This window comes from Spodoptera frugiperda, chromosome 1 (assembly GCF_023101765.2).
Source record: "Spodoptera frugiperda isolate SF20-4 chromosome 1, AGI-APGP_CSIRO_Sfru_2.0, whole genome shotgun sequence".
Lineage (NCBI taxonomy): Eukaryota > Metazoa > Arthropoda > Insecta > Lepidoptera > Noctuidae > Spodoptera > Spodoptera frugiperda.
The window spans coordinates 11428641-11445743 of NC_064212.1; the positions used below are offsets into that span (position 1 = coordinate 11428641).

The 17103-nt window shown below is 36.4% G+C and overlaps 3 protein-coding genes across 9 annotated transcripts; 1 reads left to right on the forward strand and 2 right to left on the reverse strand.

Annotated features, from left to right (window-relative positions):
* Positions 1–374: 374 nt before the first annotated feature.
* On the reverse strand, positions 375–1677 carry LOC118273596 (uncharacterized). Its single transcript, XM_035590644.2, has 5 exons — positions 1543–1677; positions 1395–1463; positions 1210–1299; positions 739–975; positions 375–518 (listed from the first exon to the last, which is right to left on the reverse strand). The coding sequence occupies exons 1-5, from the start codon at positions 1594–1596 to the stop codon at positions 405–407; spliced, it is 564 nt and encodes a 187-aa protein (XP_035446537.2). The 5' UTR covers positions 1597–1677; the 3' UTR covers positions 375–404.
* A 264-nt stretch (positions 1678–1941) lies between these two features.
* Positions 1942–13773, reverse strand: LOC118273203 (histone-lysine N-methyltransferase SETD2). Of its 7 annotated transcripts, none has more exons than XM_035590044.2 (20): positions 13598–13773; positions 11565–13323; positions 11349–11477; positions 10708–11007; positions 10003–10090; positions 9391–9546; positions 8928–9148; positions 8429–8580; positions 8117–8253; positions 7667–8031; positions 7238–7403; positions 6795–6988; positions 6455–6575; positions 6000–6153; positions 5637–5750; positions 5263–5366; positions 4929–5093; positions 4594–4740; positions 3901–4227; positions 1942–3745 (listed from the first exon to the last, which is right to left on the reverse strand). In XM_035590044.2, exons 2-20 carry the CDS (start codon positions 13292–13294, stop codon positions 3587–3589), a joined length of 4929 nt encoding a protein of 1642 aa, XP_035445937.2. In that variant the 5' UTR covers positions 13295–13323; positions 13598–13773; the 3' UTR covers positions 1942–3586. The 7 variants fall into 7 exon arrangements, with proteins under 7 accessions (XP_035445937.2, XP_035445935.2, XP_035445934.2 ...); XM_035590042.2 differs by having other exon boundaries at positions 5622–5750; XM_035590041.2 differs by having other exon boundaries at positions 9988–10090.
* Positions 13774–14356: 583 nt separating this feature from the next.
* On the forward strand, positions 14357–17026 carry LOC118273204 (signal peptidase complex subunit 2). The gene is made up of 5 exons (XM_050697231.1): positions 14357–14525; positions 14748–14813; positions 15320–15453; positions 16177–16329; positions 16764–17026. The coding sequence occupies exons 1-5, from the start codon at positions 14508–14510 to the stop codon at positions 16945–16947; spliced, it is 555 nt and encodes a 184-aa protein (XP_050553188.1). The 5' UTR covers positions 14357–14507; the 3' UTR covers positions 16948–17026.
* The last annotated feature ends 77 nt before the right edge of the window (positions 17027–17103 follow it).

The following is a 17103-nucleotide window of genomic DNA, read 5'->3' on the forward strand; positions in this document are numbered from 1 at the left end:
TTTCCTATTTATGTTTTAGTCACGAAAAAACAATAAATATTAATTCAAAACAAACGAAGTGGACATAAATAGCGATTCATGTTTTTGATGAGTAATGGACTAATTAAACCATACTAAAATAAAACTAGAATGAAAGTGGCATTTTTAAAATAATATTTTGTACCTTACTTCTCGAGTACATCTAACTTCTCCAAATATATTTTAACAACACTTGCATAAGGAACCTCAGGAGTTAAGACCCGATTCGATACAACATAATAGGTACCTACTAACAAAATTGTACAAAGTATATAATCTGGATAAATGACAATGAACAGAAATGGTTTAGCTGCAAATATTATTTATTATAGACAAACATATTATGTAAATATAAATGTCTGGTGAAGTTAATTCTGTTGCTTTGCTTAGCAAGAGCCTCCAGTGAGGTAGTGCAAGTAGTCTCGAAGGACTGGCTTGCAAATAACCACATTTGCAACCAACTCGTCACAATGACGCGAATTGTGGAAATCTTGACAGCCCTGTGGGAAAAGCGACATTATTACTTAGAACACAGGGTTTATTTTTGCAATTATAGTTTAATTCTTCGTTAGTTTAATCTTCTTCAATTATAAAGCTTTATCATTAACACCCTTTATTCTCTATTAAATAACACATCAAATCTTTTGAGTAATTTTGAGCTAAACACAGCCAGACACAAGACGAACTATTATGATATGAAGGTAAAAAGATTAGACTCACCATCAAAGCGTTAACGTTGGCACAAAGTTCGAACTTGTTATAATCACAGGAGGTTTCATTAGTCTCGTACTTAAAGTAATGATCGTCCAAACAGTTGTCTTCTATTTCATCAGTCAATGGCTTGGTATCCGGATCGAAATAGTTAAACATCCGAAACTTTTTTCTAACTAACTCTGGCTCTATAACGTTTCTTGTTCTAAAACGATACTTCGCTGTCACACATCTTGATACGTAGCACTGTTAATATAAGGAATATTTATTATATTTTCTGAGTAAAGAAGCTGATGGAAACGTTTGCTAGAATAGAGGTGAATTCAGAAGAAAGAAATCTGACTTCGAAATACATATTAATGAATTATATTTTTAATACTGTCTAGCAGAATGTACCTCATGTTCAGGCATTTTCACAATAAAGTTCTGTATGGAAATTGACACATAATATATTGTTCATAATATGTACTTGAAACTTACAGTAAATTCATCAGCACCCATTTCCTCCATGCACTGATTATGTACATCTATATACCCTTGCAATGGGATACAGCAGGGCTCTTCCATATTCTAAAACAAATTAAATTTTAACAGCAGGGTGGGATTGAGCCTCCACAAACCTCACTCTCACATCGATGTTCGTATGTATGTAATGTTTAGCTTACCACTGGGTTAAATACTTCATCACATGCTGCAATCTGATCATCTGTCAAACATGCACCATTTGCACGATCCTTTAATCAATTAATCATTTGATATAAAATTGTTAAAATAAATATTAAATTGAGCAGGAACTAAAATTAAATATCTTACTGTCCATATTCCAAATAAGATAATCGTTGAAACAAAAGCAATGTGGAAACCCATCAGTACGGTTATAGAAAGAAATAATACGGTGTTGTAGAAGATATCTCAAAGCAATTTACAATGAATAAAAATATTGCATTTATTATTAACAGTCAGTCATGAAAACATAATAAATTAAAATTCTACAAACAAATCGGTCATAAATACGTAGCTATTCCATTTTATGTTTATGATGGCCATGGATCGAATATTTTTCTGTTTCAAGGAAATTAAAATAATAACAACCCAATAATAATTGTCTCAGTCATAAATTTTTTAAATGTATTTTATGTATATTGTGGATGTACCTTATAAATAAATAAATAATACAGCTAGTTTGTTTGTTATAAATGAAACAAAGGCATATTAAAAGAAATAACATTTATTTTGTTCCGACGGCTTCGATCTGATCGCCAAACTCCAAAGTATGAAATCGTTCGTCACCACGAGAAGCGACAAGGCGCCCACACACTTCATCATAAAAATAAAATCGCTCACTCTATAATCCGAAACAGACAATAATTCTATGTCACTCATATTTACATCTATTTACACACAACATTATGAATCACATAAAGACTATCTCAAAACCAGAGATTTATACAATTTAATGTAACATAATTTCATATCAACTTATCATTTAGTTTGACGACAAACTCATGTTTGGTTTTGTTCCGCAACCGAGGCTGCGTTCAACTATCGCTACGGCTTGCTTAACCTAATAGTCAGTATTCTCAAAAACATATATCTGCACTGCAAAAGCACATACAGGAAGCGAAAGCAAGATTTCTTACTACAATAAATCGTGAAAAATTCAATTGGTATTACATAGGAATCTCATTGTCTCCTTCACAAGAATCAATGTATCGTGTCATTCAGACATTGGCTAATAAATCTTATTTAATCACCAATCTATATCATAATTAGGTAATAAAATATTATAATTATTGTGTGAGAAAGCTAGCTAATTTCTCAGACTGAAATCTAAAAGGGAGTAGCCCTTGAACACTTGAAGTAACTTACTCGATATTATTAAAAAACTACTTTGAAATATTTTATTGGTACAAGAAGAAGTACCTTAATTAATCAGCTACTTTGATAAAAGAAGTATATAATGAAAAAGAAATTTGAAACAATGAAAAGGTGTAATATTTTATTATGATTGGTAGAAGTCAGTCTACAAATTAAGCAAAGCTTACAAATTTCATGATAGTGAGGAGAACGTCTCGATATTTGAAATCGACAAATTGAACTAACTAGACATTATTAGTGTGATCTCATCGACCAAACACACCAGCAAACACCTGTTCATAATAATAAAATCTATTTTTATAATACTGTGTACTTAAACCGTTGCAGTTCATTATTCGAGTTGCGTTCGCGTATTGTCCAGCAAAACTCCAGAGATCATAGTATAAACATAAATACTTTCTCTTGCATTTGTCCCGTGAACATTTATAAAAATCATGTCTAAGAACAGAATCACGTAATTTACAATACAGTATATGCTAAAGAGGTGTTTCTTAAAACAAAAATATTAACTATATGGACTTACACTATATTTACAGTATAGTTCAGTTTCTATTTTCTATGCAGTACATGTTTCACATACTATCATTCTCGACATCTCTTAATTCCTTTGTCCCACAAAATCATTTACAATCACCGAGGACAGCAATCACATGCAATTGTCATTAATTAAAAAAAATGGTGTAAATAAATTAAATAGTGTTTACATTCACTATTGCATATCAGTCCGTGAGGTGAGAATCTATAAAATCACTGTCTTTATTAGTGAGTTTAAAATATAAATCTGGTGTACATCAGTGAATGGACTGATCAATCAATGAAGTGATCAGTTTAACGCTGGTAAAGTCACTTAAAACTAGAGCTAGCACTGTTTGTCACTATTTGTTGAACAAGTCCATGCAGGTGTAACATTTTATAGTGTATGTTCATGTTCGAGGCGTCCCAAACGCTAGGTGTCCGGCCGGTTCGCGGCCTTCCTGTGCTAATCGATCTCCTCCGGAGGCCGATTATAGACAGGTCCAAACTTGGCCATATACTTTCTGACGAACATCTTCGCTTTAGAGCGCACTGAGTCAGTCACTACTAGTTCATCGACTGATCGACAATGCTTCAGCTCTTTAAGCATTACGAAGTGTGTAAGCTGCAAAAAATAAAAATCATTAAAGTAATGAAACTAATTACAACGACGCAACGGTGCATACGAATGGAAATATACACTTTATTTATCTACATTTTTACAATATATTTACTCGACTTCATGGGGTAAATAGAAACATTTAAATCAATAGCACTCACCTTTCTAGCTAAATGTTTGAAGTCGGCCGTGCAGGTGATCCGCGCGGCGGGCGCGTCAGGATGTCTGTACGGGTTGAGGTGCTGCACCATGACCCGCGCCATGCTGCAGCGGAACTGCTCCTTGATCTTGCGAGCTGTCTCTTCAGTGCTCATGGAGGTCGCGCCCTCCGAGGCTGGCGGGGATTGTGGCGCCGCCGCTACTGGAGACGGGGACGCCTCCAACATGGCTGGCTTCTCAATCGGGTTTTCTTGTACCGTCGCCGGAGTCGATTCTTCAGTCGACGAGTCTTCAGAATCAGTATCTGAGTCCACTAATTCCACCATTTGCTGTTTGAACAAAATAAAGTGTTTTAATATTTTGCCATTAGGTGCTTATTATGAGAATGGAAGACGATATAGCTAGTGTTACGAAAAACGTGATGAATTTGTAATGAGTTTTGTTGAACTGCATTTCTAAATTATATAAATGTAGTGATACAATATAATAAATGAACTGATTTAAAATGTGAGAAGGCAATTACATATGTAAATTATTACGCTAATGAATGAGAGAATTTGAAATCCGGCCTATAGGCGAATTAATGATGACGATCGACGGCATGAGGTGAATGAGGCATGTTCAAATCGTATACTATGACCTATAATGCTACATTGTAAGGGTCCCTTCGCATTGAGAAGTCCATTGATCGATACCTTTATTTCAGGCTCATGTTTCTTCACATGTTCCTTCTTCTCAATGTCTATGGTCTCAATCTCCATTCTCTTCGTTATTTCTTTCTCAACAACTCTCTCTTTTTCAGTCTCTAAGTCTTTTCCCATATCTCTGTCCTTCTCTTTATCCTTTTTGGTTAGCATTAAAAGTAAAATGTGAAGGATGAATCAAGCAAGAGCATTAGGAAGTTTACACTATGAGATTAATCCTAGCGCATTGTCAACACATGTTCATAAAACATACAATAAATTACAAAATATCACACAAATGGTTAGTAAAACGCACGTAAAACCTTCATGGAATATTCTAGACTTACTTTCAAGTCCATCACGCTGCCTTTGAATCTCCGCTGCGATTTGTTGGCGGCGAGAAGTCGCACTTTCTGTAGTATCTTCTCTCGGCGCCTGCGTAGTTTCTCCTTAGTCTGCTTATACCGCTTCACTTCAAGCCTTCCTGCGAGTTTGTCTTCTTCTGTCCTAGGCTGAAGAATGACAGAGAAAATTATAGACAGAGAAGAGAAAAACATGGGTTGATATAATAAAATTCGACGAAAAATGACAACAAAAAAACATAATAAATTATAATATATGTATGTATATAATTACAATTTCAACTCGAGTAAGTTTGGTGCTTTAATTGAATCTACTTACACTAATAGGTCTTTCGGAGACAAGTCCAGGTCTTCGTTTCCTTGGTTTGAGGCTGACTAGCGCGTGGTCAGGAATCAGGCCGTTGTGACTCTCCTCTTTAATAACTGGAACCATACAGAAACATAAACTATAACACATTGTTATTCAAAATGGGAATATTCTAATATGAATAAATAATTAAAATGCATGGTAAAATGACTCTTGAGAGAAGCAGAGCTGGAACTATTCTTTGAGATCTTCTTCAGGCATTAAAACAAGAACTGTGGACATTTAAGCACATTAAAACCAACAAAGACAATGAAATGATAGTGTGATGTGTCCGTCTGTGAGCGAAAATAAATAAACTTATAAATACATACAGTCGGTCTCCCCACCTTCGTAAATGCCATTGACTCCTTCCACGACCTTCCCTTTGGTCTGCCGTCGCACTAGCGGACTGTCCAGGCCTGAAGACGGGAGCTCATCCTCCTCCTCTGACGAACTCTCTTCTGTAGAATTACATATTATACGCCATTAATTGAATGAAGATATAGGTACATAGCTAGTTGATTGTTGGAAACAGTAGATAACGAAAAGGAAATACATTGATAACTAATTTGTTGACCAATAAATAGAAGTGTGGAGAAGTCAACAAGCATGGAAGGCTTTATCAATAAAATGTAGTACTATAATAAATGTAGTATGAATGTGAGTAAGGTATTGTTTATCGCGCGTATGTTGTAATATGTCGTACATACCCGGCTCGGTGGGCAGTGGCGGCGGGATCCACTGCGGCTGCCGCAGCTTGACGTGGTAGTAGTAGGTGCGGCCGCGGGCGTCCGTGGCGCTGCGCCATAGGGACGGCAGCACTATGTCTTTCAGGTCTTCGGCCGGAGCTGCGGCTGCTGTAGACTAGTATTTGGAAAGACATAATCAACTTTGATGTCCTTTAGTTGGAAAAAAAATTATGAATGAAAATCAGTTACACTTTTATAAGGCGCAAAACACGACGATCGAACGATGTGTAAAAGGTAATTCTATACTATCAACACACATAGACGATAAAAAGACAAGCACACAACTTGGCCCTGCCATGTGTTTCGCACCAAAATAATAATACTATAAATAAATTATAATATACAAAAGTTTTTTATGTGGATTAAATTAATGGTATAGATAGGAGCTAGTTGATACAATCAAGTAAAATACTTACAGGTTGTTGTTGTGGTTGATCAGGTTGCGGTTGTACTTGTGGGAAGGGAGGTTGTCCGGACGGGCCAACCTGTTGCCCAAACATAAACCCACCCATCGGGAACCCGGGCATGCCCATCATACTGTGGAATACATTATTTATTTTAAGTTACATTTCATTACTAATATGTTGTTAAGTATGACATTTAGGTAGGTAATTATTTCAATATCAGACTAATCTTCTGGTGACAATTAGTGGCAATTTGAAAAAGCAATGACCAGTTGGTTGTTCCAATGCTGGGATTTCACTGCAGTTTATTTTTCATAGCTTACAAAAAAAAATATTTGAAGAGCATACTCACTTAGCTTGTGGCATACAGAAAGGCGGGCAGAAGGGCGCAGGAGGGAATTCGTGAGACATCCAGTCCGCGGGCATGTCAGGTACTAGGCCAGGCACTCCGCATACCATGCCACCCATGTTGCCCATGTTGTTCATATTGTTCATGTTACTCATCATGTTGGGGCCACCGGGAACCATACCACCAGGGAACATTTGCTGCAAACAAGACGTTTATTTTTGATGGATGGTAAACTTAAGATGGCATAATTGTAATGATATGTTCGGCTACAAATGACAACAAAATTATCATAATAATATGTTTTTGGTTATTGTTGATAGTGCAAATTGGGCCAGAGTGAATTAAAATTCGTTTCATAAATTTTAATTCCCTTCTTCATGTGAGAAGGGGCCTTTGCTCAGTAGTGGGACAGTTTCAGGCTGATGATAATGAAGTAGATAAATTACCTGTTGGAAAGCGTCAGCCTGCGGCCAGTAAGCAGGCCAGCCAGCGTGTTGCATCCGTTCTCGTTGTCTCCTCGACTCGTCCGCGGCCGCGGCCGCCTCCGCGAAGGCACGACGGCGTTCCTCCTTCGTCATCGGTGGCACTGCGGCCAGTACACGGTCGCTTAGCCTGGGAACATTTATGTGCTACTTAGAACAAGATGTAAAATCAAGTTGATGACATACGGAACTTAAGATTGCTTAGAAACTGTTATGGTTGAGCTATTACAAACATGCAAACTGACAAAAGTAATTTTTATCACATCCCTCGCTCACATTTATGCTAGTTGATCGACATTGTCACATTCCTTTGACGTGACAGTTCGCACGTTTATAATGGCCCAACTATAGGCACAATATGTTCACAAAGTAATAATAAAAACAAAGTCTAACCTGATACTCCTCCTACCCTCCGGACTGCTCCTTCGTTTCCTCCTGTCTCTGTCATCTCTATCTCTATCCCTGTCGCGGTCTCTGTCGCGATCTCTGTACCTATCACGGTCTCTTTCCCCGCGGTCCCTCTCACCACGTTCGCGGTCACTTCTCTCCCGGTCCCTGTCTCGCTCCCTATCTCTGTCCCTTTCTTTCTCCCTATCACGTTCCCTCTCCTCCCTGCGGTCTCTGTCGCGGTCGTCCCTGCGGTCTCTGTCCCGATCCCGCGACCCGCTCGAGTCAGCCGCTCGCCTCTCAACATTGGCTTGTCTTTCGTGCTCTTTCATTTGCTGTATCCGTTCCTTTTTCGGTATTTTGAACACTTCCTACAAATATAGAAAAACATTTGAATTAGCATATCTGTTAACTATGAAACACACACATATTATGTTGAAGAATATACAAACATACCTTCAAACTAGACCATCTTTCCAACAGTTGACTTGACAGATCCTTAATCTTCTCCAGTATAGCTGCATTGTCTTTAGCCTTTTCTGGACTCGAGAGATTCTCTTGACTATTTCTGTTTGGTAGTTCTATAGGTAAACCTACAAAAATAATAGAACAATGTTAAAAAAAAAAACATAATTTGACCATGATTTAATACAAAAGACATTTCTTTTCATTATAAAGTATCTCACAGTCTCTCAATTTTCAGACACAAATCAGAAATACCAGATTTCACAGTTGAAAAAGGTAGGTAAATATGTGTATGATCATTACCAGTAGCCTCATCAATGAAGACGTTGTCAGGCGGAGGCTGCGGCACGTCGGCGGCGCTCAGCCATCGCTCCACGATGGTGAAGAAACGGCTCTCTTGCACCATCGTCTTGTTGGGGATCGGCAGTCGGTCCACTGTTTGCAGCATCTCTAGCCTAGAGAAATATAATTAAAGTTTTAGCTTATTTCTACATTTGTATTCGTATCAATGTCTATCGTTAAATACTTTAGCTTGTTGTCTTTGAAATGCCCTATTAACCGCCACGGTCGGGTGCACACATATCGACGGTATCGCATGTCGGCATAACCCGGAGCGGTCGAGTAGTTAATATTTAATATACTTGACAAAGTGAATGTCTACATAAAGCATCACTTATTCCACTAGGATATCATTTCTAGAAACTCTTACGCCAATCAAATGGAATATTGAGTCAAAATTAAGCTATAATTGAGTTGACAATAACAATGTAAGTCTCATGCCTTATAATATGCTACTACTTACTTGAAATCTAGTGGAGCATCACTGCACCAAGGCGCCAGTAATCTAAGACCCCTGTAGTCAAGGAACAGTCTTCTACAAGGAAGGTCAGCGTCCCGCAGTAGCCGCAGTAAGGCAGTCTGTGCTCGCCGTGTCTTGGCTCGGACCACGGTACGGGACAGCCGGAGTGTATGACTCTGGTTCTTTACGCCGGTGCGGCCCAAGGCTTCCAGGTCTTCTTCAATCTAAATTAATAAAGTTCAAGAGTTAAGCAATGAACATTTCTTCGATGTATGATAAGTATGTAATGTTGTTATAGATAGAATTTGAAATGATATTTTTATTTAATAAAATAACTGGAACTTTTCATTGACGCGTTCATGTTTTAATTTACGGCTTTATAAAAACCGATTATTAATCGATTCTGTGACTGAAATGTAATTTTAAACAGAGAGGGATTGACAAATAAATAAGTATGAAATCTTACGTCAGCATCCTGCACCAAGTCAGGAGCTTTGGGTTTGTAGGTGCGGTCCTTCCTGGGTCGGCGAACTTTCGGTCGCGGCTGCTCTGTCGGTGTAGCATGGGACTCCTCTGAGGACTCTGTTGTACCAGATTTTGAGGTAGACACATCTTCCTCCTCCTGAGATTATTGTGAAATTTAGCATGTGTTCTTAGCATTAATTAGTAACTATTCAATTATTTTCTTTAATTATTTATCATAAACAAATACAAGCATGATTTCTTTGGAACAGAAAACATAAAACTTTATGATACATGCACTTTTCTGATTTGATAACTTTGTTGCTTTATTTCTCATTTTCATTGTCATCATGCATTAAAAATTCAGTTAATTGTATGTTTCAATATAAAAGAAGATCGACTGATGAATGAAAGAACATAGAGACTGAGGAAAACAGAATGAACAATAGTAATCAAAACCATTTCCTTTTTCTCTTGAAATAGTAATCATCTTCACGTTCCCATGTTTCTAGATACACAAAATGGGTTGCATACCGTTGAAACAGCAAGGATTAGTCACACACTTGTCTGCATGCGTAGTAAATAAAATGTTCTTATATACCGTTATTCGTCGTACCTCGTCATCTTCATCGTCGGAGTCAGGCTCGCCCCCGATCCAGCCGCGGCAGTTGTCGGCGCCGCAGTAACAGCGCTGCGCCACCTTTCTGCACGTAAATAACACATCTCTGTTACCCACCAATCACCAATACACGCGCTGGAACCGATAATCCGTTTTGTCAGATATGAACAATATGTTTTTTTTACATTTTTAGGAAGTTATGTTACATTGTACTACACATAGATTATAATATTTAGTTTACACGACGTATATAAGAACTATAGTACTAGTATTACAACCTTTAAAAAGAACATAAAATAGTCAATGGATTTTATGGATCATTTTTTATAATAATAGTGTGATAAATAATACAAACACTATTCACAGTCCTGTTCACATGAGTTACTATTAACATAATTTTTATGTTTTATTTATACTTTAAATAAATTCCAAGGTTGCTACATATATCTGTGTGGCATAACACACTTCATGTTGAATTAAGTGAATAAAATTCTGTATTTACGGCATATCCATTGGACGGTTTTTATTAGGTAAGTACATGTCAATATCAACTTACAGCCTAAATACCAAGGCTTATTTACCATAACATGAGTTACATGAGTAAAACACATAATACATGATGTATCCTCATATTGACCTTGATAATATTTTAAATGAGATATTAACATAAGCATAAAAGTTAAATAGAAAAGAACTACTTACCCAAACCTCTGGAATTGATAATCAAATGTGAGTTCCTCTCCTGCAACAATGTCCCTCTTGCTGAAGAATCCAATCCGGAGCTCTCCATTGACAGTCCACTTCTGTGTCTCAGCATTGGGATCACACGAGTGGTTGATGAAACGTGATATGTTGCCTTTGAGTGTCGCGTCAATGACCGTGTCGCCCTTCAGCGACATAAAATAGTGATGCAGGTTGTTCTCAGCCGAATATGCCTGAGCCCGCTTGTAGAACTGCTCGTAATCAAGCACTTCGCCCACATATTCGAGAAGGAATTCACCCCTAGAAGATTAGTTATTCAATTAATATCACTGTTTGTAATAGTAAACCAATGAGTGTGCAAATGTCGATATTTCTATTATACAAAATCATCATGTTTCATTGTATTAAGATAACCTTGCACTATTGTGATTAGCAACAAAATGAATAACTACATAGTAGAAATGTAATCTATGGAATATTGGGAATGTAATATTAATCTTTATAAACAATCAACATGCTCAAATATGAATCCAAATTCGCAAGGCATTGTGTTTAATTATAATTTAATTAGCTACTCTGTTACTATGAAGACTACTAGTGTCTTATTACTTAAGAATTTTCGCAATGCGTTAGTTACTTACGCTGGTATATCAACACTAGCCTCCACACCACACCCCTTCTTGTCTGCATAGAAAACCTTAAGAGGTGCATTTTCCTTAGACTGGAACCTTCGGTTGGTACACCTATCACCTACTGGACATCGGGAATTACTGGAAATTAAAAACATAAGACATTTAAATAAAAACTTTGAATTAAACACCTGACACACAAAGTTAATAATTTAACACATTAATTACCATTCAATCATAAGCAGTCTATTGAGGCAGTCCTCTCCACAAGCCAGTTCTCCTCTCTCTAATTCTTCTTTGGTCATAAAACAGTCACAAGTCATTTTCTTTGTCTCCTTACTAATCATTCTCTCACATAAATACTCATTTTCGTCCAAATGTTGGTACTGGTTCATCCTTTCCTCAATTATTCTGTCATAATCTTCTTTTGTTAAAGGAGGTGCATGTTGTTCTTCTTCTGGTAAGCTGGGACTTTCAGCAACTGGGGGTAACCGCTGAGGCAGACTGGGGCTTGCCAAGGGTGAGTTAGCAGGGGAGACAGCACCCATCTCTAACTCACTAGACCTACGCCACCGAGACTTCACCTTCACAGGCATCTCAGAAGGCACAGGAAATGAAGGTGAATTAGGCGTAGTACCTGGCAAAGATTCACAAGATTTGTCCTGACTGTCAGATCCAATTTCTTCAAGTTTCAGCTTTGTCTGTGTTATCAAAGCCTTCTTCAATGGTGTTTTCACTAACCCATAGCCTTTTGTTTTCTGTTTCAAATTGCTTATTGTCTTAATGCGGCTGGATCTCCTAACACCAGTAGGAGAAGATTCAGCTGAATCATTTGAGTTATTCTGGTTTGGTTCTGCCACCCTGGATGAGTTACTATCATCTGATAGTGTAGAACTTGGTGTGAGGCTTGGGTCAGGTCTCATTAGAACTTCATTTAAACTTTCTTTATATTGAATGTCAGGAGTTAGACATGGTGAGGATGCAATCTCAATCACTTCTGAACATTCCATAGGAATGTTTGAATCTGATGTTGCAATATTTAACTTTTCAAAATGTTCTTGGAAATCAGTGTTTTGTGAATTATCCTTACTCTCTTCATGATCAATATGTTCAGTTATATGCTCTTGTGGACTATCAATCTTAATGTTGTAATAAAGCTCTGGGTGGTCATCTTCTACTATCTGAACAATTGTAATGACTTCATCATCATCCCCTGTAAATTCTATTTGTTCTTCTTCCAATGGAATGTCTTCAACCTGTATTTCTTCTATCTTTGATTCCTTGTAGGGATCATCTACAACTTGATGACTGTCATTAATACTAGGAGTGGAGTCAGTTTCAATCAAATCAATAGTATTTAACTCCATACACTTATCATTTCCTTCATCTTTGTTCAATAGTGGTGTTTCACAATTTGATGATAATTCAGTCAGTGCAGGTACAGGTGATATGTCTCTAGAATTGCTCTGTGTTATTGTTGTACTGTTCAATGGACTCAAATTAGCCCCACTATTAGTATCAGACTGTGTGTCTAAAGCAGCATTGGAATCTGACTCGGAGCTCGCACAAGGATCAACAACTCTTATTTCTACACTACTATTTGTTTCACTGTCACTACCAATATCATATTTTCTAGTAAATGTCTCATCATTGTTGAATAAACATCGATATTTACCGAATTTCTTATGCAACGCTACGATTGGTACTTGACAAGGTTTAGTAATGGCATGGCCTGATGATTCTGACGTTTCTGGTGCCTCTGGAGCCTGTGACTCGGGAGCAGTAGTTGCATCGGTAGGTGCTGGCTCTGTTGCCTGGCTGGTTTCAGAGGTGGTCGCCTCGACTGAGCCAGAAGCCTCACCGTCAGCGGCCGACGCTGCTTCGGCCTGCTGCTTGGCGCTTCGGGTTGTACGACGCGTCGCCACAGTTTTTGCTGCTGCCTTCTTTCGTTTCGCCATTGTACTGTTTTAACGCAGCAACATACAACCTAAAAATGTAATTGTTTTAGATCACAGATAGAATACAGTCGTGCATAATGACCTCTTTCATTCGTTGTTGTTTCTCATTACTGTCAATGCCACATGGTTATAATAAAAATTAAAAGATTTGATTTCCAGTTATGAATCCAGTAAACAATGTGCACTATTATTTTAACATGCTAGGTGCTCTGTTTTGAAACTCTTGTGATTTCATGCAAGGAAGCCACCGGTTGGTATTGATGGTATAGCAACAACATTTCAAGATACAAATTGACTACATACCATTACTTTTTGGATCTAATTGTATTTCTTGTATTTATTGAAATACTATTAAACGTACAAAACTACTGGACTCTCTCACAAATTAAATGAAACATTAGTAACAAGCAAATTTCATTTTTCTCATTTTAGTTCATTGCTTTTTTTTTGTTGAGTACTGCCATAGACAAGCTAAAGCAACTCAAAATGACCAAGGACAAAATAAAGGTAAAAAATATTACCTATGGTTTTTTTGGATTTAAAGGAAAATAAATTAGTATGAAAATGTAACTAATTGTGAGATTTGTGAGAGTAAGTTAAGTGAAAAACTAGTAAAATATTATCCTAACAATATGAAAAGAATTTAGAAGAATCAAACCAGGGCAGTGGATGGGACGAAGATCCAGAAATAAAATTAACAGAAGTACAAAAATCATATTTCAAGCTGAACTAAGGTAAGTAGGTATTGTAATTTTAAGGTACATATTTATTAACAACATATTTATTAAATAGTATGTGTTAAATCAAGTACAACTCACTAAATTACAGAAGACAAGTCGAAGGATCATGCATGAATTTAAGCTGTGAACAGTCTGGGCTCTCAAAAAACAGGAGTAGGAACAGGGTGGTTTTTTGTCAGCAAGGGTCCAGCACTTTCGTCTTGCCCAAGGTGAAAGAAGTTATATTGGGTGATATCCCTCTTAAAAAAAAAAACATTTATTTATGAATATTGTACCGTTAAGTTTTTTTTTTGCGAATTACGAACGCGACGAGATGACGTAGTGACGTTTCGATATCTTATGTCATACACGTCAAACTGTAAGCGTCAAGAAAATAACCAAAAGGGCCGAAAGGAAAAGCTTAGGAAAAGTGTTAATTTAATAAAAACTTACTTTTAAGATTATAATTATATTCCAGTTAATAAAATTGGAAAATGACTGAAACTCCAGAGGTGGGTTTAAGTTTCCCTTCATTCATATTTCCTCGTATGGTAACATACGAAAAGACACGTCACGTTTATATGTTTTTGAAATGTTTAGTTTCAGGCGGTATTTCAATATTTCTGTAATTCAGTGCTCGAATAAGACTATTTTTCCATTTATGTAAGAGTAGATGCAGATAATATATTTCTATTCATTTTTGTGGTAACAACAGCTTTTAATGTTCATTCCAGACCGTGAAAATCAATAAGTGGGATGGAGCTGCCGCTAAGAATGCTATTGATGATGCTATCAGAGAGGTAAATATCTTAATTATTATTCTATCGGTCCTTAAGATCCGGCGACATATTTGTACCTACTCATGTAAGTAGGTAGTTACCCACTGACCCAATCTTTTGCATAATAAAATGTTTTTGGATCATTATTAAATGTAGTTGGATTATTAGATCGATGAAAGTTAGTTAGATCATACAATAAGAATAAGAATGTACTGGGTCAGAGTGTTGCAAAGGGTGTGCCAGGCACTATGTAGGTAGATTTAATATTTTTTATAATTTTACCTCTAATAAGAAACACGCTAAGGGCTTAGAAAAAGTTTGCTTTTCATTATTTTATCAACACAAGAATGTATGTGGCTCTCTGAACTAATCAGAGTGCTAAATGTGGTCTCATTTGAATCTCGTTAAATTTAATAAAAAATCAATTAAGAAACTGGAAAAGAGACCATTTTATTAAATTATCATTGTTTAGCAAGGTCTTGATAAAATTGCACTGTGTAGGTATTTATAACTTCCTTCACTTGCAGGTCCTGACAGGAGATCTGAAATGTAAAGAAAGCTTCGCTCTCATTGATGGACGGCTATTCCTCTGTGCATTAGCTGTTGGTGTGGCTCTATATGCATTGCTCTGGGATTATCTGTACCCATTCCCACAGTCAAGGTGTGTATGATTTTGGACTCAGATTGATTTTGGTTTTATTATAAGTACCCTCCCGGATTACCGGAGTTCCCGCTGGAAAAACAGGAGTGGGAATAGGGTGGTTTTTAATCAGTAAAGTTTAATGTTAAAAAAATTATAAGCATTAATACAATAAAGAAAAAAATATATATTGAAGACAAATACATAGGATACCTTTTTTAGTAACTAAAATAACAACTTGGTAATTTAACTGTAAAAAAATTTAATGCAGTAATATTTTTATTGCCTACCTTTACAACATTTACAATGAAAACAAAATTAACTAAAATACATTACAATAACAACTGTATACTATGAATAGCTACAATAACAAAGAACAGGGAAAATATGAGGATGAAATTAGAAATAGTATCAGGCAAAATGAAGTCAGTTTAGACTAGTTTGGCCAGTATGATTATTTATTATATATATTCTTATTTGAAATAACTTTCTAGTTGTATTTTACCTTATACATTTTTGTCTGTTTTGTAAGCTGGAAGTCCTTTATATCTAAAAAGTTATACATTTTTATGGATGTACAATAATCGAAAATTAGAGGCGAGATGGAGGCCAAACATCGACCCATAAACTTAAAAAAATTATTTCGGTATGGTAATAAAAGTTGTCAAAATATGTGTGGTATATAAATGTAGTATTAAATCATTTTAACATTTATTTATTATATTCTTAATTATTTTATTACAGACTGGTTCTCATAATCTGTGTGTCTTCATACTTCATCTTGATGGGCATTCTCACACTCTACACAACATTCAAGGAGAAGGGAGTCTTTGTAGTGGCCAAGGAAAAATCTGGCAACATCAACAGGGTCTGGGAAGCCAGCTCTTATGTTAAGAAGTAAGTTGGTAAACATGTAATAAAACAAGTTTTTTGTACTGGTAAATCAATTTTTACACACTGGGAATTGGCATGAAAATCCTAGGATTTATTAGATTGTTCAATGAACAATTGTCAAAGTCAAAGCATTTATTCCAATTAAACCATAAATAGGTACTTTCGAAATGTCAACAAATAAAGAAATAAATAATGTCAATTTGTCCAACTGTAGTTGAACAGTAGAACTGTGTTGGTTGTACAACATTATTATATTCTTGGTAACCTTTTATATAATCTTGTATATTTTTGGAAACTCTAGGGTAATTTCGAAAGGCTACGTAATTATGTAAGGCTTTTATGCCACATTTTAATTGCGTATCTGCCAACCCTTACGCAATCACAACACGATAATATAACACCCTTTATAATATTAGTAAAATTATCCTTGTCAACAGGCACGATGATAAGTACAACCTGGTCCTGGTAATGCGCGACTCCTCAGGCAAGTCTCGTGAAGCATCCATCACCAAGTCGTTCGCCAACTTCATTGATACCAACGGAACCATCGTCCAGAACCTCGTTGTCAACGAGATCACCAAACTTTACAACTCCCTCTCTTCTGAAAAGAAGGAGAAGTGATCGCTCTCTCGCACAAACTAGATAAGGTCTGACATTATTGTAACATTATTACTCGTAATAAACAAATGTCTTATTTAAATGTCGTTTCATATTATATCACTTTAGTTTCCCTTGGTTATTTCTAAAAATGTAAAGAAATGTCTGTTTTGTGTGAGT

Excerpts from the sequence above, each read along its gene's own strand:
- LOC118273596 (XM_035590644.2), bottom strand. The coding sequence starts at position 1,596 with ATGGGTTTCCACATTGCTTTTGTTTCAACGATTATCTTATTTGGAATA. Across the intron at positions 976-1,209 it reads TGGGTGCTGATGAATTTACT|TGCTACGTATCAAGATGTGT; the intron begins GTAAGTTTCAAG and ends TTATATTAACAG. Across the intron at positions 519-738 it reads CCAACGTTAACGCTTTGATG|GGCTGTCAAGATTTCCACAA; the intron begins GTGAGTCTAATC and ends CTTTTCCCACAG.
- LOC118273203 (XM_035590040.2), bottom strand. The coding sequence starts at position 13,294 with ATGGCGAAACGAAAGAAGGCAGCAGCAAAAACTGTGGCGACGCGTCGT. Across the intron at positions 11,008-11,348 it reads GCTAGTGTTGATATACCAGC|GGGTGAATTCCTTCTCGAAT; the intron begins GTAAGTAACTAA and ends CTAATCTTCTAG. Across the intron at positions 4,228-4,593 it reads AACATGAGCCTGAAATAAAG|CAAATGGTGGAATTAGTGGA; the intron begins GTATCGATCAAT and ends TTGTTCAAACAG.
- LOC118273204 (XM_050697231.1), top strand. Across the intron at positions 14,814-15,319 it reads TTGATGATGCTATCAGAGAG|GTCCTGACAGGAGATCTGAA; the intron begins GTAAATATCTTA and ends CTTCACTTGCAG. Across the intron at positions 16,330-16,763 it reads GCCAGCTCTTATGTTAAGAA|GCACGATGATAAGTACAACC; the intron begins GTAAGTTGGTAA and ends CCTTGTCAACAG.